Source organism: Salmo trutta, chromosome 14, assembly GCF_901001165.1.
Source record: "Salmo trutta chromosome 14, fSalTru1.1, whole genome shotgun sequence".
Taxonomy (NCBI): Eukaryota; Metazoa; Chordata; class Actinopteri; order Salmoniformes; family Salmonidae; genus Salmo; species Salmo trutta.
The window spans coordinates 1,788,147-1,811,387 of record NC_042970.1 but is presented as its reverse complement, the minus strand read 5'-3'; the positions used below and the strand labels follow the sequence as shown (position 1 = coordinate 1,811,387).

General features: G+C 42.9%; 1 protein-coding gene across 2 annotated transcripts in view; it reads right to left on the bottom strand.

The window, feature by feature from the left end:
- Positions 1-23,241, bottom strand: part of stab1 (stabilin 1) — a 204,171-nt gene that overhangs the window by 104,608 nt on the left and 76,322 nt on the right. For both annotated transcript variants that reach the window (XM_029774197.1, XM_029774196.1), the window contains exon 33: positions 16,296-16,430. In XM_029774197.1, the coding sequence (XP_029630057.1) occupies positions 16,296-16,430 (135 nt within the window). The remainder of the gene's footprint in view (positions 1-16,295; positions 16,431-23,241) is intronic.

The following is a 23,241-nucleotide window of genomic DNA, read 5'->3' as shown; positions in this document are numbered from 1 at the left end:
ACACATTACTCTGTACTGATCCTGTAAAAAAAGACAAGGAACAGAGGGTTAAATACACAACATGTGATGAGGGAAACTGAGACCAGGTGTGTGAGAAGACAAGACAAAACCAATGGAAAATGAAAAGTGGATCGATGATGGCTAGAAGACGGGCAACGCCGACCACCGAGCGCCGCCCGAACAAGGAGAGGAACCGACTTCGGCGGAAGTCGTGACAGCATGACATCTGGCTGTGATTGGGAGTCCCATAGGGTGACGCACAATTGGCACGGGTTTGGCTGGTGTAGGCCGTCACTGTAAATAAGAATTTGTTCTTAACTGACTCGCCTGGTTAAATGAAGGTTAAATAAAAAATAAATAATTAAACCCACTTGGATGAATGTAAAAAACCTAGCAAGCTCCTGATTGATTGACCTCATCCTGACTTACCGTTCCCATAAGTCCTGTATTTGTACTGACTTTATCCTGACTTACTGTTCCCATAAGTCCTGTATTTGTACTGACTTTATCCTGACTTACCGTTCCTATAAGTCCTGTATTTGTTTTTTTCCACTAGCTGCATACAAGACCCTGTTTTTACCTCTCTGGCTGATAAACATGCCCCTTTCAATTGACTCCGAGTCAAAAACTGAACTAATCCATGGTACTCTCCATGGTACTCTCCATCTCCATGGTACTCTCCATGATACTCTCCATCTCCATGGTACTCTCCATCTCCATGGTACTCTCCATCTCCATGGTACTCTCCATCTCCATGGTACTCTCCATGGTACTCTCCATGGTACTCTCCATCTCCATGGTACTCTCCATCTCCATGGTACTCTCCATGGTACTCTCCATCTCCATGGTACTCTCCATCTCCATGGTACTCTCCATCTCCATGGTACTCTCCATGGTACTCTCCATCTCCATGGTACTCTCCATCTCCATGGTACTCTCCATGGTACTCTCCATCTCCATGGTACTCTCCATCTCCATGGTACTCTCCATGGTACTCTCCATCTCCATGGTACTCTCCATCTCCATGGTACTCTCCATGGTACTCTCCATGGTACTCTCCATCTCCATGGTACTCTCCATCTCCATGGTACTCTCCATCTCCATGGTACTCTCCATGGTACTCTCCATCTCCATGGTACTCTCCTTCTCCATGGTACTCTCCATGGTACTCTCCATCTCCATGGTACTCTCCTTCTCCATGGTACTCTCCATCTCCATGGTACTCTCCATGGTACTCTCCATCTCCATGGTACTCTCCTTCTCCATGGTACTCTCCATGGTACTCTCCATCTCCATGGTACTCTCCATCTCCATGGTACTCTCCATCTCCATGGTACTCTCCATGGTACTCTCCATCTCCATGGTACTCTCCATCTCCATGGTACTCTCCTTCTCCATGGTACTCTCCATCTCCATGGTACTCTCCATGGTACTCTCCATGGTACTCTCCATGGTACTCTCCATGGTACTCTCCATCTCCATGGTACTCTCCATCTCCATGGTACTCTCCATGGTACTCTCCATCTCCATGGTACTCTCCATCTCCATGGTACTCTCCATCTCCATGGTACTCTCCATCTCGATGGTACTCTCCATGGTACTCTCCATCTCCATGGTACTCTCCATCTCCATGGTACTCTCCATGGTACTCTCCATGGTACTCTCCATGGTACTCTCCATCTCCATGGTACTCTCCATCTATATGGTACTCTCCATCTCCATGGTACTCTCCATCTCCATGGTACTCTCCATGGTACTCTCCATCTCCATGGTACTCTCCATCTCCATGGTACTCTCAATGGTACTCTCCATCTCCATGGTACTCTCCATGGTACTCTCCATGGTACTCTCCATCTCCATGGTACTCTCCATCTCCATGGTACTCTCCATCTCCATGGTACTCTCCATCTCCATGGTACTCTCCATGGTACTCTCCATCTCCATGGTACTCTCCATGGTACTCTCCATCTCCATGGTACTCTCCATCTCCATGGTACTCTCCATGGTACTCTCCATCTCCATGGTACTCTCCATCTCCATGGTACTCTCCATCTCCATGGTACTCTCCATGGTACTCTCCATCTCCATGGTACTCTCCATGGTACTCTCCATCTCCATGGTACGGCTCCATGGTACTCTCCATCTCCATGGTACTCTCCTCTCCATGGTACTCTCCATCTCCACGGTACTCTCCATGGTACTCTCCATCTCCATGGTACTCTCCATCTCCATGGTACTCTCCATCTCCATGGTACTCTCCATGGGTACTCTCCAATCCTCCATGGTACTCTCCATCTCCATGGTACTCTCCATCTCCATGGTACTCTCCATGTACTCTCCATGGTACTCCTCCATGGTACTCTCATCTCCAGGTACTCTCATCTCCATGGTACTCTCCATCTCCATGGTACTCTCCATGGTACTCCTCCAATCTCCATGGTACTACTCCATCTCCATGGTACTCTCCATCTCCATGGTACTCTCCATGGTACTCTCCATCTCCATGGTACTCTCCATCTCCATGGTACTCTCCATCTCCATGGTACTCTCCATGGTACTCTCCATCTCCATGGTATTCTCCATCTCCATGGTACTCTCCATCTCCATGGTACTCTCCATGGTACTCTCCATGGTACTCTCCATCTCCATGGTACTCTCCATCTCCATGGTACTCTCCATCTCCATGGTACTCTCCATCTCCATGGTACTCTCCATCTCCATGGTACTCTCCATGGTACTCTCCATCTCCATGGTACTCTTCATCTCCATGGTACTCTCCATCTCCATGGTACTCTCCATGGTACTCTCCATCTCCATGGTACTCTCCATGGTACTCTCCATCTCCATGGTACTCTCCATGGTACTCTCCATCTCCATGGTACTCTCCATCTCCATGGTACTCTCCATGGTACTCTCCATCTCCATGGTACTCTCCATCTCCATGGTACTCTCCATGGTACTCTCATGGTACTCTCCATCTCCATGGTACTCTCCATGGTACTCTCCATCTCCATGGTACTCTCCATCTCCATGGTACTCTCCATGGTACTCTCCATCTCCATGGTACTCTCCATGGTACTCTCCATCTCCATGGTACTCTCCATCTCCATGGTACTCTCCATCTCCATGGTACTCTCCAACTCCATGGTACTCTCCATCTCCATGGTACTCTCCATGGTACTCTCCATGGTACTCTCCATCTCCATGGTACTCTCCATGGTACTCTCCATCTCCATGGTACTCTCCATCTCCATGGTACTCTCCATGGTACTCTCCATCTCCATGGTACTCTCCATCTCCATGGTACTCTCCATCTCCATGGTACTCTCCATGGTACTCTCCTGTACTCTCAGACCTCTTGATAAGAAATCAAGCCCGGGCCAAGGCTAGACCAACTGTCTGGTTAGCTGATTGGAAGCTATTCTGAAATAAGTGCACTGCCTCAGTTAGACAGACAAAATCAAACTACTTCCTTAGTGTTATGACAGACTCTGTTACCAGGCCAAATCAAACTACTTCCTTAGTGTTATGACAGACTATGTTACCAGGCCAAATCAAACTACTTCCTTAATGCTATGACAGACTCTGTTACCAGGCCAAATCAAACTACTTCCTTAGTACTATGACAGACTGTTACCAGGCCAAATCAAACTACTTCCTTAGTACTATGACACACTGTTAAACAGGCCAAATCAAACTACTTCCTTAGAGCTATGACAGACTCTGTTAAACAGGGAAATCGTACTACTTCCTTAGAGCTATGACAACTGTTAGTGATCCTCTAAATTCCGTTAATTCACTGAAGCAGGTTAATTCCTCTACTTCCCTGTCTAAGCAAGTAGTTTTAGACTCCTGCATTTTTCAAAAAGTTCAGATTTGTGATGCTTTTAATCAGCATTTTATCTCAGCTGGTTTCCTTTTTGAAAGAAATGGTGGTCATATGTAACAGTATAGCTTCCGTCCCTCTCTTCGCCCCAACCTGGGCTTGAACCAGGGACCCTCTGCGCACATCAACAACTGACAAAGCCGCGGCCCTTGCAGCGCAAGGGGAACAACTACTTAAGGTCGCAGAGCGAGTGATGTCACCAATTGAAATGCTATTAGCGCGCACCACCGCTAACTAACTAGCCATTTCACATCGGTTACACATACTCTTGGCCAGTCACTTGACTTTGCTTCCCACATAAAGCCTACAGTTGCCCGCGATGAATGATCAGTCAACCTCACCTGCCTTGGGAAATGGTAGTCAGGGTTTTTCTTTTTGGCAACTGCCTTATTAGCTACTGACACCAAGAAGTAATTAGGGGCTGACAATTTAAACCCTTCTTTGCTTAAGTAAGCAGCGCACCTCGTTGCTGGCTCAGCATCCGAGCGTAAGGCGCTACAGATAATTTATGCTTATTTATAAAACCCTCCCCCCACTATCTGAGATATCTACTGCAGCCCTCATCCTCCACATACAACACCCGTTCTGCCAGGCACATTCTGTTAAAGGTCCCCAAAGCACACACATCCCTGGGTCGCTCCTCTTTTCAGTTCGCTGCAGCTAGCGACTGGAAGGAGCTGCAACAAACACTCAAACTGGACAGTTTTATCTCCATCTCTTCATTCAAAGACTCAATCATGGACTCTTACTGACAGTTGTTGCTGCTTTGTGTGATGTATTGTTGTCTCTACCTTCTTGCCCTTTGTGCTGTTGTCTGTACCCAATAATGTTTGTACCATGTTTTGTACTGCCACCATGTTGTGCTGCTGCCATGTTGTGTTGCCACCATGTTGTGCTGCTGCCATGTTGTGTTGCTACAGTACCATGTTGTTGTCATGTATTGCTACCATTCTGTGTTTTCATGTGTTGCTGCCTTGCTATGTTGTTGTCTTAGGTCTCTCTTTATGTAGTGTTGTGGTGCCTCATTTATCGTGATGTGTGCTTTATCCTATATTATTATTTCAGTTTTTATCTTTAATCCCAGCCCCTGTCCCCGCAGGAGGCCTTTTGCCTTCTGGTAGGCCGTCATTGTAAATATTTCTGTTTTAGATTCTGGGGATATTATCTATATGCATGCAGCAGCATCTACACTTAAACCACTAGATGCTGTTTTCCATTGGGCCCTGAGGTTTATTACTGGGGATGGTTCTAGAACTCAGCATTAGTCCCTTAGGTTTATTACTGGTGATGGTTCTAGAACTCACCATTGGGCCCTTAGGTTTATTGCTGGTGATGGTTCTAGAACTCACCAGTGGGCCCTGAGGTTTATTACTGGTGATGGTTCTAGAACTCACCATTGGGCCCTTAGGTTTATTACTGGTGATGGTTCTAGAACTCCCCATTGGGCCCTTAGGTTTATTACTAGTGATGGTTCTAGAACTCACCATTGGGCCCTTAGGTTTATTACTGGTGATGGTTCTAGAACTCACCATTGGGCCCTTAGGTTTATTACTGGTGATGGTTCTAGAACTCACCATTGGGCCCTTAGGTTTATTACTGGTGATGGTTCTAGAACTCACCATTGGGCCCTAGGTTTATTTCTAGTGATGGTTCTAGAACTCACCATTGGGCCCTTAGGTGTATTACTGGTGATGGTTACAGAACTCACCATTGGGCCCTTAGGTTTATTACTGGTGATGGTTCTAGAACTCACCATTGGGCCCTGAGGTTTATTTCTAGTGATGGTTTTAGAACTCACCATTAGGCCCTTAGGTTTATTACTGGTGATGGTTCTAGAACTCCCCATTGGGCCCTTAGGTTTATTACTGGTGATGGTTCTAGAACTCCCCATTGGGCCCTTAGGTTTATTACTGGTGATGGTCCTAGGACTCACCATTGGGCCCTGAGGTTTATTTCTAGTGATGGTTCTAGAACTCACCATTAGGCCCTTAGGTTTATTACTGGTGATGGTTCTAGAACTCACCATTTGGTTTTGTATCAAAAAGTGGGTTTTACTTTTTATATGTAAGGAGAGAGCAGCATTTTCTTATGTTTATCTACAAAGCACTCACGCAGAAACTTCCTATGTACCTCTCATCATTAATTCAATTCAGACTTCCAAAGGACCAAACCATCAGGTTGGCCCCCTGGCCCCCTGGTCCCCTGGTCCCCTGGCCCCCTGGCCCCCTGGTCCCCTGGCCCCCTGGCTCCCTGGTCCCCTGGTCCTCTGGCCCCCTGCCCCCCTGGCCCCCTGGTCCCCTGCCCCCCTGGCCCCCTGGCCCCCTGGGTCTCCACAGAGTTGGGTAAAGCTTATTTTAGTTGTTTATACACCCTTTATGTGGAACAACTCTCCCAGCTCTCTGAAATGAGATGTTCTGGTCCCCCGTGGTCAGTTCAGAGTAGTGATCACAGATCTCTATGTTGATAAATATGTCTGTTTTTCTTAATATGTTTTGTAATTTTGTATTTTGTATTTGTTTGATGTGTTTATGCAGGGCTTATCTGTAAAAGAGACCCTAGTCTCAGTGTGACTTCCCTGTCAAAATAAAGGTTAAAAAAAAATAAAAAATGTTTCCCCGGTAACTTCTTACATCACTTCCTCACAGCTTCGATAAGGAGGGGTGTTGTGGCTGGTATATCAGTTACATCCTGCTATCCAACACAACAGATTACACATACATTATACGATAAAACATTTCACGTGAATTATACTGCGATGATGTCACAGCCTAAACGAAAAACAACCGTAATACTTTTATTTCCCTTTTTGACCAACATTTTAATCACAAAGACAATCAGGGGAAATACAGAATATCAAAAATGGCGCTTAAACACAAGCCACATGCAGGAACCAATGGGATGCTCAAGCGTGGGCGGTCCTGCAGATGCAGGAATGCCCACAAGCAGCAACGCCCCGAAATGTGGGCTGCAATCACACACTATTGTGGAAAGACCAGCATGACTGGGAGTGAGTGGCAAAGGAGGATGCAGAGTGAGAACAGACAGGGAAGGTCCTCACTGGGGAAGAGGCCCTCGATTGAGATGGGTGGAGGGGAAGCCAAGAGAGATCAAACTCAAAACTACACTGTACTAAAATATAAACTTACCATGCAACAATTTCAAATATTTTACAGAGTTACAGTTGCTATAAGGAAATAAGTCAATTTAAATAAATAAATGAGGCCCTAATCTATGGATTTCACATGACTGGGAATACAGATATGCATCTGTTGGTCACAGATACAGTACCAGTCAAAAGTTTAGACACACCAACTCATTCAAGGGTTGTTTTTTTTTTTTTTTTTTACTATTTTCTACATTGTAGAATAATAGTGAAGACATCAAAACTATGAAATAACACATATGGAATCATGTAGTAACCAAAAAAGTGTTAAGCAATTTATTTGAGATTCTTCAAAGTAGCCACCATTTGCCTTGATGACAGCTTTGCACACTCTTGGCATTCTCTCAACCAGCTTCATGAGGTAGTCACCTGGAATGGATTTCAATTAACAGGTGTGCCTTATCAAAAGTCAATTTGTGGAATTTCTTTCCTTAATGCGTTTGAGCCAATCAGTTGTGTTGTGACAAGGTAGGGGTGGTATACAGAAGATAGCCCAACTTGGTAAAATACCAAGTCCATATTATGGCAAGAACAGCTCAAATAAGCAAAGAGAAACGACAGTCCATCATTACTTTAAGACATGAAGGTCAGTCAACCCGAAAAATGTATTCAAGTGTATTTGGAAAAACCATCAAGCGCTATGATGAAACTGTCTCTCATGAGGACTGCCACAGGAATGGAAGACCGACCCAGAGTTACCTCTGCTGCAGAGGATAAGTTCAATAGAGTTACCAGCCTCAGAAATCGGCAACTAACTGCACCTCAGAAATTGCAGCCCAAATAAAAGGAACAGACACATCTCAACATCAACTGTTCAGAGGAGACTAGGTGAATCAGACCTTCATGGTCGAATTTCTGCAAGAAACCACTACTAAAGGACACCAATAAAAATAAGAGACTTGCTTGGGCCAAGAAACATGAGCAATGGACATTAGACCGGTGGAAATCTGTCCTTTGGTCTGATGAGTCCAAATTTCAGATTTTTGGTCCAACTGCTGTGTCTTTGTGAGACGCAGAGCAGGTGAACGGATGATCTCCGCATGTGTGGTTCCCACCGTGAAGCATGGAGGAGGAGGTGTGATTGTGTGGGGGTGCTTTGCTGGTGACACTGTCTGTGATTTATTTAGAATTCAAGGCACACTTAACCAGCATGGCTGCCACAGCATTCTGCAGCGATAGGCCGTCCAATCTGGTTTGTGCTTAGTGGGACTATAATTTTTTTTTAAACAGGACAACGACCCAAAACACACCTCCAGGCTGTGTAAGGGCTATTTGACCAAGAAAGAGAGTGATGGAGTGCTGCATCAGATGACCTGGCCTCCACAATCACCCAACCTTAACCCAATTGAGGTGGTTTGGGATGAGTTGGACTGCAGAGTGAAGAAAAAGCAGCCAACAAGTGCTCAGCATATGTGGGAACTCCTTCAAGAACGTAATACACGTAATAATAAAAAGAAATACACCTCTGCTGTTTTCAACCAAGATCTCAGCGATCACTGCCTCATTGCCTGCTTCCGTTATGGGTAAGCGGTCAAACGACCCCCACTGATCACTGTCAAACGCTCCCTGAAACACTTCAGCGAGCAAGCCTTTCTAATCGACCTGGCCCGGGTATCCTGGAAGGATATTGACCACATCCCGTCAGTAGAGGATTCCTGGTTATTTTTTTTAAATGCCCTCACCATCTTAAATAATCATGCCCCATTCAAGAAATTTGAACCAGGAACAGATATAGCCCTTGGTTCTCTCCAGACCTGACTGCACTTAACCAACACAAAAACATCCTGTGGCGTTCTGCATTAGCATCGAACAGCCCCCGTGATATGCACATTTTCAGGGAAGTTAGAAACCAATATACACAGGCAGTTAGAAAAGCCAAGGCTAGCTTCTTCAAGCAGAAATTTGCTTCCTGCAACACAAACTCAAAAAAGTTCTGGGACACTGTAAAGTCCATGGAGAATAAGAACACCTCCTCCCAGCTGCCCACTGCACTGAGGATAGGAAACTCTGTCATCACCAATAAATCCACTATAATTGAGAATTTCAATAAGCATTTTTCTACGGCTGGCCATGCTTTCCACCTGGCTACCCCTACCACGGTCAACAGCACTGCAGCCCCCACAGCTATTCGCCCAAGCCTTCCCCATTTCTCATTCTCCCAAATCCAGTCAGCTGATGTTCTGAAAGAGCTGCAAAATCTGGACCCCTACAAATCTGCCAGGCTAGACAATCTGGACCCTTTCTTTCAAAAATTATCTGCCAAATTTGTTGCAACCCCTATTAGCCTGTTCAACCTCTCTTTTGTGTCGTCTGAGATTCCCAAAGATTGGAAAGCAGCTGCGGTCATCCCACTCTTCAAAGGAGGGGGACACTCTTGACTCAAACTGCTACAGGACTATATCTATCCTACCCTGCCTTTCTAAGGTCTTCGAAAGCCAAGTCAACAAACAGATTACCGACCATTTCGAATCCCACCGCACCTTCTCCGCTATGCAATCTGGTTTCAGAGCTGGTCATGGATGCACCTCAGCCACGCTCAAGGTCCTAAACGATATCGTAACCGCCATTGATAAGAAACAATACTGTGCTGCCATATTCATTGACCTGGCCAAGGCTTTCGACTCTGTCAATCACCACATCCTCATCGGCAGACTCAATAGCCTTGGTTTCTCAAATGATTGACTCGCCTGGTTCACCAACTACTTCTCTGATAGTGTTCAATGTGTCAAATCGGAGGGCCTGTTGTCCGGACCTCTGGCAGTCTCTATGGGGGTGCCACAGGGTTCAATTCTTGGACTAACTCTTTTCTCTGTATACATCATTGATGTTGCTCTTGCTGCTGGTGAGTCTCTGATCCACCTCTATGAAGACGATACCATTCTGTATACTTCTGGCCCTTCTTTGGTCACTGTGTTAACTACCCTCCAGATGAGCTTCAATGCCATACAACTCTCCTTCCGTGGCCTACAACCACTCTTAAATAGAAGTAAAACTAAATGCATGCTCTCTAACCGATCGCTGCCCGCACCTGCCCGCCCGTCCTGCATCTCTACTCTGGATGGTTCAGACTTAGAATATGTGGACAACTACAAATACCTACGTGTCTGGTTAGACTGTAAACTCTCCTTCCAGACTCACATCAAACATCTCCAGTCCAAAGTTAAATCTAGAATTGGCTTCCTATTTCGCAACAAAGCATCCTTCACTCATGCTGCCAAACATACCCTTGTAAAACTGACCATCCTACCGATCCTTGACTTCGGCGATGTCATTTACAAAATAGCCTCCAACACCCTACTCAACAAACTGGATGCAGTCTATCACAGTGCCATCCCTTTTGTCACCAAAGCCCCATATACTACCCACCACTGCGACCTGTACGCTCTCGTTGGCTGGCCCTCGTTTCATACTTGTCGCCAAACCCACTGGCTCCAGGTCATCTACAAGACCCTGCTAGGTAAAGTCCCCCCTTATCTCAGCTCACTGGTCACCATAGCAGCACCCACCTGTAGCACGCGCTCCAGCAGGTATATCTCTCTGGTCACCCCCAAAGCCAATTCCTCCTTCGGCCGTCTCTCCTTCCAGTTCTCTGCTGCCAATGACTGGAACGAACTACAAAAATCTCTGAAACTGGAAACACTTATCTCCCTCACTAGCTTTAAGCACCAGCTGTCAGAGCAGCTCACAGATCACTGCAACTGTACATAGACCATCTATAATTTAGCCTAAACAACTACCTCTTCCCCTACTGTATTTATTTATTTATTTTGCTCCTTTGCACCCCATTATTTCTATTTCTACTTTGCAATTTCTTCCACTACATATCTACCATTCCAGTGTTTTACTTGCTATATTGTATTTACTTTGCCATCATGGCCTTTTTTTGCCTTTACCTCCCTTATCTCACCTCATTTCCTCACATTGTATATAGACTTATTTTTCTACTGTATTATTGACTGTATGTTTGTTTTACTCCATGTGTAACTCCGTGTTGTTGTATGTGTCGAACTGCTTTGCTTTATCTTGGCCAGGTCGCAGTTGTAAATGAGAACTTGTTCTCAACTTGCCTACCTGGTTAAATAAAGGTGAAATATATATTTTTTTAAACGTTGGAAAAGCATTCCAGGTGACTACCTCATGATGCTGGTTGAGAGAATGACAAAAGTGTGCATAGCTGTCATCAAGGCAAAGGTTGGCTACTTTGAAGAATCTAAATTCTAAAATATATTTTGATTGTTTAACACTTCTTTGGTTACTACATGATTCCATATGTGTTATTTCATAGTATTGATGTCTTCACTATTATTCCACAATGTCAAAAATAGTACAAATAAAGTGTCAAACCTTTGACTGGTACTGTACGTTAAAAAAAGGTAGAGGCGTGGATCAGAAAACCAGTCAGTATCTGGTGTGACCACCATTTGCCTCATGCAGCATTACACATCTCCTTCACATAGAATTTATCAGGCTGTTGATTGTGGCCTGTGGAATGTTGTCCCACTCCTCCTCAATGGCTGTGTGAAGTTGCTGGAGTTTGGCGGGAACTGGAACACGCTGTCGTAAAAGTTGATCCAGAGCATCCCAAACTTGCTCAATGGGTGGCATGTCTGGTGAATATGCAGGCCATGACAGAACTGGGACATTAACAGCTTCCAGGAATTGTGTACAGATCCTTGCGACATGGGGCCGTGCATTATCATGCTGAAACATGAGGTGATGGCAGCAGATGAATGACACAACAATGGGCCTCAGGATCTCATCACTGTATCTCTGTACATTCAAATTGCAATCGATAAAATGCAATCGCGTTAGTTGTCTGTAGCTTAGGTCAAGACCATGGTGATGATGACGAGCACACAAATGAGCTTTCCTGAGACTGTTTCTGACAGTTTGGGCAGAAACTATTCTGTTGTGCAAACCCACAGTTTCCTCAGCTGTCCAGGTGGCTGGTCTCAGACGATGCGAATGTGGAGGTCCTGGGCTGGCGTGGTTACTCAGGGTCTACTGTTGTGAGACCGGTTGGACATACTGACAAATTCTTTAAAATGACATTGGAGGCAGTTTATGGTATAGAAATTAACATTAAATTCTCTGGCAACAGCTCATAACTACTGCCCACAACACTACTGACCACAGCTACTGACCACAACCACTGACCACAACTACACAACTACTGACCACAACCACACAACCAATTGTAATTGTAATTGTGTATCTCTGCTTTTATTATTGTATTGATTTGTATATTTTTGTAATTACAGGGCTCATCTAAAAATTAAAAACATCTGTCATAAGAAACTAGCTCCCTGGTATACAGAAAATACACGAGCTCTGAAGCAAGCTTCCAGAAAATTGGAACGGAAATGGCGCCACACTAAACTGGAAGTCTTCCGACTAGCTTGGAAAGACAGTACCGCGCAGTATCGAAGAGCCCTCACTGCTGCACGATCATCCTATTTTTCCAACTTAATTGAGGAAAATAAGAACAATCCGAAATTTCTTTTTGACACTGTCGCAAAGCTAACTAAAAAGCAGCATTCGCAAATGGAGGATGGCTTTCACTTCAGCAGTAATAAATTTATGAACTTCTTTGAGGAAAAGATCATGATCATTAGAAAGCAAATTACGGACTCCTCTTTAAATCTGGGTATTCCTCCAGGGCTCCATTGTCCTGAGTCTGCACAACTCTGCCAGGACCTAGGATCAAGGGAGATACTAAAGTGTTTTAGTACTATATCTCTTGACATAATGATGAAAATAATCATGGCCTCCAAACCCTCAAGCTGCATACTGGACCCTATTCCAACTAAACTACTGAAAGAGCTGCTTCCTGTGCTTGGCCCTCCTATGTTGAACATAATAAACGGCTCTCTATCCACCGGATGTGTACCAAGCTCACTAAAAGTGGCAGTAATAAAGCCTCTCTTGAAAAAGCCGAATCTTGACCCAGAAATTATAAAAAACTATCGGCCTATATCGAATCTTCCATTCCTCTCAAAAATTTTAGAAAAAGTTGTTGCGCAGCAACTCACTGCCTTCCTGAAGACAAACAATGTATACGAAACGCTTCAGTCTGGTTTTAGACCCCATCATAGCACTGAGACTGCACTTGTGAAGGTGGTAAATGACCTTTTAATGACGTCAGACCGAGGCTCTGCATCTGTCCTCATGCTCCTAGATCTTAGTGCCGCTTTTGATACCATCGATCACCACATTCTTTTGGAGAGATTGGAAACCCAAATTGGTCTACATGGACAAGTTCTGGCCTGGTTTAGATCTTATCTGTCGGAAAGATATCAGTTTGTCTCTGTGAATGGTTCGTCCTCTGACAAATCAATTGTAAATTTCGGTGTTCCTCAAGGTTCCGTTCTAGGACCACTATTGTTTTCACTATATATTTTACCTCTTGGGGATGTCATTCGAAAACATAATGTTAAATTCCACTGCTATGCGGACGACACACAGCTGTACATTTCAATGAAACATGGTGAAGCCCCAAAATTGCCCTCGCTAGAAGCCTGTGTTTCAGACATAAGGAAGTGGATGGCTGCAAATGTTCTACTTTTAAACTCGGACAAAACAGAGATGCTTGTCCTAGGTCCCAAGAAACAAAGAGATCTTCTGTTGAATCTGACAATTAATCTGGATGGTTGTACAGTCGTCTCAAATAAAACTGTGAAGGACCTCGGCGTTACTCTGGACCCTGATCTCTCTTTTGAAGAACATATCAAGACTGCTTCAAGGACAGCTTTTTTCCATTTACGTAACATTGCAAAAATCAGAAACTTTCTGTCCAAAAATGACGCAGAAAAATTAATCCATGCTTTTGTTACTTCTAGGCTCGACTACTGCAATGCTCTACTTTCCGGCTACCCGGATAAAGCACTAAACAAACTTCAGTTAGTGCTAAATACGGCTGCTAGAATCCTGACTAGAACCAAAAATTTGATCATATTACTCCAGTGCTAGCCTCCCTACACTGGCTTCCTGTTAAGGCAAGGGCTGATTTCAAGGTTTTACTGCTAACCTACAAAGCATTACATGGGCTTGCTCCTACCTATCTTTCTGATTTGGTCCTGCCGTACATACCTACACGTACGCTACGGTCACAAGACGCAGGCCTCCTAATTGTCCCTAGAATTTCTAAGCAAACGGCTGGAGGTAGGGCTTTCTCCTATAGAGCTCCATTTTTATGGAATGGTCTGCCTACCCATGTGAGAGACGCAGACTCAGTCTCAACCTTTAAGTCTTTACTGAAGACTTATCTCTTCAGTAGGTCCTATGATTAAGTATAGTCTGGCCCAGGAGTGTGAAGGTGAACGGAAAGGCTGGAGCAACGAACCGCCCTTGCTGTCTCTGCCTTGTCGGTTCCCCTCTTCCCACTGGGATTCTCTGCCTCTAACCCTTTTACAGGGGCTGAGTCACTGACTTACTGGTGTTCTTCCATGCCGTCCATGGGAGGGGTGCGTCACTTGAGTAGGTTGAGCCACTGACGTGGTCTTCCTGCCTGGGTTGGCGCCCCCCCCTTGGGTTGTGCCGTGGCGGACATCTTTGTGGGCTATACTCGGCCTTGTCTTCGGACGGTAAGTTGGTGGTTGTAGATATCCCTCTAGTGGTGTGGGGGCTGTGCTTTGGCAAAGTGGGTGGGGTTATATCCTGCCTGTTTGGCCCTGTCCGGGGGTATCATCGGATGGGGCCACAGTGTCTTCTGATCCCTCCTGTCTCAGCCTCCAGTATTTATGCTGCAGTAGTTTATGTGTCGGGGGACTAGGGTCAGTCTGTTACATCTGGAGTATTCTCTTGTCTTATCCGGTGTCCTGTGTGAATGTAAATATGCTCTCTCTAATTCTCTCTTTCTCTCTTTCTTTCTTTCTCTCGGAGGACCTGAGCCCTAGGACCATGCCTCAGGACTACCTGGCATGATGACTCCTTGCTGTCCCCAGTCCACCTGGCCATGCTGCTGCTCCAGTTTCAACTGTTCTGCCTGCGGCTACGGAACCCTGACCTGTTCACCGGACGTGCTTGTTGCACCCTCGACAATTACTATGATTATTATTATTTGACCATGCTGGTCATTTACGAACATTTTAACATCTTGACCATGTTCTGTTATAATATCCACCCGGCACAGCCAGAAGAGGACTGGCCACCCCTCATAGCCTGGTTCCTCTCTAGGTTTCTTCCTAGGTTTTTGGCCTTTCTCAGGAGTTTTTCCTAGGGAGTTTTTCCCAGCCACCGTGCTTCTTTCACATGCATTGCTTGCTGTTTGGGGTTTTAGGCTGGGTTTCTGTACAGCACTTTGAGATTTCAGCTGATGTACGAAGGGCTATATAAATAAATTTTGATTTGATTTGATTTGATTTGATCTGCAAAAGAGACCTTGGTCTCGGCATGATTCCCTGTCAAAAATAAAGTTTCAATAAGAACATAAAACAATAGGGTTCCATTGGGACACAGAGGGAGTGTTTCTCAAAATGCATACTGCCGTGCTCTGAGCACAGGAGGATCGGAGTATGAGTCCAAATCAAAGAATGCGCAATGGTGCACGGGGGGGGGGGGCATTTATTGAATGAGTACTATATTTATACATATTTCGAAGCATGCATAGAAATATGACGAACATTTTCTTGAAATCGCCGGAGGACATTATTTGAGCTGAAGCGAGAGAAAATACACCCTGACTTCGGAATGAAATGTTGTCTATTCACATCTCATATGTTGCCTAGACTGCAATATTTTATCTTGGTACATTAATAAATACAAATACATAAATACAGTGTTACGAAATATTTGAACGGAGCTCGCAAGAATACCTTGGCTCATGGCTATTCTATGTCAGGTTGTCTCAGGCTGGATCAGTGTAATTATACTGTTATTATTAAATACAATCAACCAAACAACCAAACAACCAATCAATGAAGTCAATTAACTAATAAATCAATCAATCAATCAAACAATCAATCAACCAAACAACCAACCAAACAAACAATCCATCAAATCAATTAACTTATACATCAATCAACCAACCAACCAACCAACCAACCAACCAACCAACCAATCAATCAATCAATCAAATCAAGTAACTAATACATCAATCAATCAATCAATCAATCAATCAACCAACCAATCAAATCAATTAACTAATAAATCAATCAATCAAACAACCAACCAAACAAACAATCAATCAAATCAATTAACTAATAAATCAATCAATAAAACAACCAACCAACCAACCAACTGCCGTACCTCATTGTTCTTGCCCAGGTGGAACATGATCTGGTAGGCCTTCCCAAGTAATGTGTCCTTCAGCATCCCATCCCTCAGATGATCCGGGAACAGTTGTTCATGAAGAATGACGTGGTATTTCAATACCTCTTCACCCTGTTGACAAGTTAACAACATAGTTATTGTGGTATGAGGGCCCGATTCCGACTTAGGAAATTACACACTTTCCTATGCACTTCTCAGTAGTTGGTATTCAGACTTTACGAAGGTGTTTAACGGCCGTGGTTCCCACTGAAAACCCTCCCACTTACTGACCAACAGATTTTCATGTGGCGTTTTCATTCAATGGGGTTTTCAGTATATTTATCTTAAGCCATCCCTTTAAATACAGTGTATCTTTTAGTTCGAATTTTGTCGACAGCCTCACTAGAATATATCTAGAGAACGGGTTCAGGATATTAAGGATCATTTAAAGAAAGCCATCTAAATATATGCATTTGAAGACATGGCATCTGACGGTGCAGTGAGATACCCGATGGGTTGGACGATAGTTCTCCGCAATCATCTTGAAAAAAACGTATACCTAAAAACTGGAAATCAACCAATTCGCCATGGTTAGACACAATGGAAATGTCAAATGCTTTATTATCTAAATGTTGAAATTACGTGGGCGACAGAGAGAAACAAAATGGTGCAGTTTGAGGCCATGTGGGGAGAGTGATGCTGCTACAGGAGATGAGGGTGTGAGCAGGTGGGTCTGGACAGGGGTGATGTTTGTGGATGTTTGTGTGCAGGTGGGTCTGGACAGGGGTGATGTTTGTGGATGTTTGTGTGCAGGTGGGTCTGGACAGGGGTGATGTTTGTGGATGTTTGTGTGCAGGTGGGTCTGGACAGGGGTGATGTTTGTGTGCAGGTGGGTCTGGACAGGGGTGATGTTTGTGGATGTTTGTGTGCAGGTGGGTCTGGACAGGGGTGATGTTTGTGGATGTTTGTGAGCAGGTGGGACTGGACAGGGGTGATGTTTGTGGATGTTTGTGTGCAGGTGGGTCTGGACAGGGGTGATGTTTGTGGATGTTTGTGAGCAGGTGGGACTGGACAGGGGTGATGTTTGTGGATGTTTGTATGTTGTTGTTTGTTTGTGTACGTTTTGTATTGTTAAAAAAATTATAATAAATAAAAACAAAAATATACCCTAAAGGATGTATATACTCGTCTCCATTTCAGCACCAATTGTTAGATAAAAATATACTCTGATCTTGAACATTACTTAAGGTTAGGAAAGTATTTATGTATCATTAAAAAACTGATATGGAGAGCCGTTATGCACAAAAGAAAGACAATTGTTGTTTGATTCATTCAGAATGGAATGATAATGTAGGCTATACCAACTGAAGGGAACTGACAGTGTAATTAAATGGAATGATAATGTAGGCTATACCAACTGAAGAGAACTAACAGTGTAATGGAATGATAATGTAGGCTATACCAACTGAAGGGAACTAACAGTGTAATGGAATGATAATGTAGGCTATACCAACTGAAGGGAACTGACAGTGTAATGGAATGATAATGTAGGCTATACCAACTGAAGGGAACTAACAGTGTAATGGAATGATAATGTAGGCTAAACCAACTGAAGGGAACTAACAGTGTAATGGAATGATAATGTAGGCTATACCAACTGAAGGGAACTAACAGTGTCATTACATGGAATGATAATGTAGGCTATACCAACTGAAGAGAACTAACAGTGTAATTAAATGGAATGATAATGTAGGCTAAACCAACTGAAGGGAACTAACAGTGTAATGGAATGATAATGTAGGCTATACCCACTGAAGGGAACTAACAGTGTCATTACATGGAATGATAATGTAGGCTATACCAACTGAAGAGAACTAACAGTGTAATTAAATGGAATGATAATGTAGGCTATACCAACTGAAGGGAACTGACAATGTAATGGAATGATAATGTAGGCTATACCAACTGAAGGGAACTAACAGTGTCATTACATGGAATGATAATGTAGGCTATACCAACTGAAGAGAACTAACAGTGTAATTAAATGGAATGATAATGTAGGCTATACCAACTGAAGGGAACTAACAGCGTAATTAAATGGAATGATAATGTAGCCTATACCAACTGAAGGGAACTAAGAGTGTAATGGAATGATAATGTAGGCTATACCAACTGAAGGGAGCTAACAGCATAATTAAATGGAATGATAATGTAGGCTATACCAACTGAAGGGAACTAACAGTGTAATGGAATGATAATGTAGTCTTTACCAACTGAAGGGAACTAACAGTGTCATGAAATGGAATGATAATGTAGGCTATACCAACTGAAGGGAACTAACAGTGTAATTAAATGGAATGATAATGTAGGCTATACCAACTGAAGGGAACTGACAGTGTAATGGAGTGATAATGTAGGCTATACCAACTGAAGGGAACTGACAGTGTAATGGAATGATAATGTAGGCTATACCCACTGAAGGGAACTAACAGTGTAATGGAATGATAATGTAGGCTATACCAACTGAAGGGAACTAACAGTGTAATGGAATGATAATGTAGGCTATACCAACTGAAGGGAACTGACAGTGTAATGGAATGATAATGTAGGCCATACCAACTGAAGGGAACTAACAGTGTAATGGAATGATAATGTAGGCTATACCAACTGAAGGGAACTAACAGTGTAATGGAATGATAATGTAGGCTTTACCAACTGAAGGGAACTAACAGTGTCATTAAATGGAATGATAATGTAGGATATACCAACTGAAGGGAACTAACAGTGTAATTAAATTGAATGATAATGTAGGCTATACCAACTGAAGGGAACTGACAGTGTAATGGAATGATAATGTAGGCTATACCAACTGAAGGGAACTGACATTGTAATGGAATGATAATGTAGGCTATACCAACTGAAGGGAACTAACAGCGTAATTAAATGGAATGATAATGTAGCCTATACCAACTGAAGGGAGCTAACAGTGTCATTAAATGGAATGATAATGTAGACTATACCAACTGAAGGGAACTGACAGTGTAATGGAATGATAATGTAGGCTATACCAACTGAAGGGAGCTAACATTGGAATGGAATGATAATGTAGGCTATACCAACTGAAGGGAGCTAACAGCATAATCACATGGAATGATAATGTATGCTATACCAACTGAAGGGAACTAACAGTGTAATGAAATGATAATGTAGGCTACACCAACTGAAGGGAGCTAACATTGGAATGGAATGATAATGTAGGCTATACCAACTGAAGGGAGCTAACAGTGGAATGGAATGATAATGTAGGCTATACCAACTGAAGAGAACTGACAGTGTCATTAAATGGAATGATAATGTAGGCTAAACCAACTGAAGGGAACTGACAGTGTAATGGAATGATAATGTAGGCTATACCAACTGAAGGGAACTGACAGTGTAATGGAATGATAATGTAGGCTATACCAACTGAAGAGAACTGACAGTGTAATGGAATGATAATGTAGGCTATACCCACTGAAGGGAACTAACAGTTAATTGGCAGTGTAATATGTGTGGATACTACGCCGATTGACGGTCGATACTGATAGTGACTAATATTTAACATGATAGAAATAGGAGACAGAGAAAGTCAGGGTAGCCTTGATTTAAGACATTAGAGTGGCTATCCCTGCAAGATAACAGGCCATACAATTTAAATTCTGCTAAATTGGCACAGCATTTCATAAACTGTGGGAAAGTTAATATGATGATCTGGTGCAGTTTACTACCATATGACTGGTTTCACATTTATCTCCAACGACTGTAAGTAAAAAATATAAATATAAATATATCTAAAACAAATTCTCATTTAAATTTACAATCCTCTTCTCCAAACGGATTACTCATTTACCTTATCTCTTATCAAGTTGTAAATTACAGTGCACGGAGAATGGTGTTATTTCTATCTGAATAAAATGTCCCACTAGGAACCAGTAGGTTTTTACTAGACCTTATTCATGGATAAGAGCGTCTGCTAAATGACGTAAAGTGGCGGAATTATGAGGGAATTAAGTCAAGGTCAGAATACAGTGTATCTGTAGACCACACCATCCACACCATCCATTAGGTCTCCATCCTAAACAAATAGCGGGTGAATAACATGCTGTTATCAAGCTGAAGTTCAAGGTCAGAATACACAGAGAGAAGTAAAGGGGGAATTCCATTCCATTCACGCACGTTTAACTCGGGTCGGAATCGGGCCCTGAATTAATAAAATAACAGTCAAATACTGGATTAATGTCTAGGTTCTGAATACCCAGTACTTGTGTTCTAAATAACAGGCATTTTAGCTACGCAAAAAAATAGAACGTTTTAGGAAGAGAATATTTACACTGCTGCTACTCTCTGTTTATCATATATGCATAGTCCCTTTAACTATACATTCATGTACATACTACCTCAATTGGTCCGACCAACCAGTGCTCCCGCACATTGGCTAACCGGGCTATCTGCATTGTGTCCCATCCACCACCCGCCAACCCCTCTTTTACGCTACTGCTACTCTCTGTTCATCACATATGCATAGTCACTTTAACCATATCTACATGTACGTACTACCTCAATCAGCCTGACTAACCGGTGCCTGTATATAGCCTCTCTACTGTATATAGCCTCTCTACTGTATATAGCCTCTCTACTGTATGTAGCCTTGCTACTGTATATAGCCTCTCTACTGTATGTAGCCTCGCTACTGTATATAGCCTCTCTACTGTATATAGCCTCTCTACTGTATATAGCCTCTCTACTGTATATATCCTCTCTACTGTATATAACTTGTCTTTTTACTGTTGTTTTATTTCTTTACCTACCTATTGTTCACCTAATACCTTTTTTACACTATTGGTTAGAGCCTGTAAGTCAGCATTTCACTGTGAGGTCTACAACCTGTTGTATTCAGCATTTCACTGTAAGGTCTACTACACCTGTTGTATTCAGCATTTCACTGTAAGGTCTACTACACCTGTTGTATTCAGTATTTCACTGTGAGGTCTACTACACCTGTTGTATTCAGCATTTCACTGTAAGGTCTACTACACCTGTTGTATTCAGCATTTCACTGTGAGGTCTACTACACCTGTTGTATTCAGCATTTCACTGTAAGGTCTACTACACCTGTTGTATTCAGCATTTCACTGTAAGGTCTACTACACCTGTTGTATTCAGTATTTCACTGTGAGGTCTACTACACCTGTTGTATTCAGCATTTCACTGTGAGGTCTACTACACCTGTTGTATTCAGCATTTCACTGTAAGGTCTACTACACCTGTTGTATTCAGCGCACGTGACAAATAAACGTTGATTTGATTTGAGAATAGTATTTTTCAAATGTACATGTGTTTGACAACAGCTGATAACCAGAAAAAGTTGTACCAAAATTAGATGATTCATTCTCAGGTTGGGTGAGCCTAGTATGTTGATATCTGTTGCTTAAGGCATTTTTTATTTAAAAAAAAAAAATTACATTCTAAATAGTATTTAGTATGATTATTAGACAGTACGTCGTTTCAGTAAGTAGAAGGCAAGACAGATTTCGGGCCAGTGATTTTACTTCACCCCACAAATACACTGGGAAGTCATGATCACAATATTTTCTTTATTTATTTAATTTTTTCCCTTCCTTCCAACGTATCAGTTGTGTAGAGTTAGTCTGGCTCATATAATCTCTACCTACCAGTTGTGTAGAGTTAGTCTGGCACATATAATCTCTACCTACCAGTTGTGTAGAGTTAGTCTGGCTCATATAATCTCTACCTACCAGTTGTGTAGAGTTAGTCTGGCTCATATAATCTCTACCTACCAGTTGTGTAGAGTTAGTCTGGCACATATAATCTCTACCTACCAGTTGTGTAGAGTTAGTCTGGCTCATATAATCTCTACCTACCAGTTGTGTAGAGTTAGTCTGGCTCATATAATCTCTACCTACCAGTTGTGTAGAGTTAGTCTGGCACATATAATCTCTACCTACCAGTTGTGTAGAGTTAGTCTGGCTCATATAATCTCTACCTACCAGTTGTGTAGAGTTAGTCTGGCTCATATAATCTCTACCTACCAGTTGTGTAGAGTTAGTCTGGCTCATATAATCTCTACCTACCAGTTGTGTAGAGTTAGTCTGGCTCATATAATCTCTACCTACCAGTTGTGTAGAGTTAGTCTGGCTCATATAATCTCTACCTACCAGTTGTGTAGAGTTAGTCTGGCACATATAATCTCTACCTACCAGTTGTGTAGAGTTAGTCTGGCACATATAATCTCTACCTACCAGTTGTGTAGAGTTAGTCTGGCTCATATAATCTCTACCTACCAGTTGTGTAGAGTTAGTCTGGCACATATAATCTCTACCTACCAGTTGTGTAGAGTTAGTCTGGCACATATAATCTCTACCTACCAGTTGTGTAGAGTTAGTCTGGCTCATATAATCTCTACCTACCAGTTGTGTAGAGTTAGTCTGGCACATATAATCTCTACCTACCAGTTGTGTAGAGTTAGTCTGGCTCATATAATCTCTACCTACCAGTTGTGTAGAGTTAGTCTGGCACATATAATCTCTACCTACCAGTTGTGTAGAGTTAGTCTGGCTCATATAATCTCTACCTACCAGTTGTGTAGAGTTAGTCTGGCACATATAATCTCCACCTACCAGTTGTGTAGAGTTATTCTGGCTCAGAAAATCTCTACCTACCAGTTGTGTAGAGTTAGTCTGGCTCATATAATCTCTACCTACCAGTTGTGTAGAGTTAGTCTGGCTCATATAATCTCTACCTACCAGTTGTGTAGAGTTAGTCTGGCTCATATAATCTCTACCTACCAGTTGTGTAGAGTTAGTCTGGCTCATATAATCTCTACCTACCAGTTGTGTAGAGTTAGTCTGGCTCATATAATCTCTACCTACCAGTTGTGTAGAGT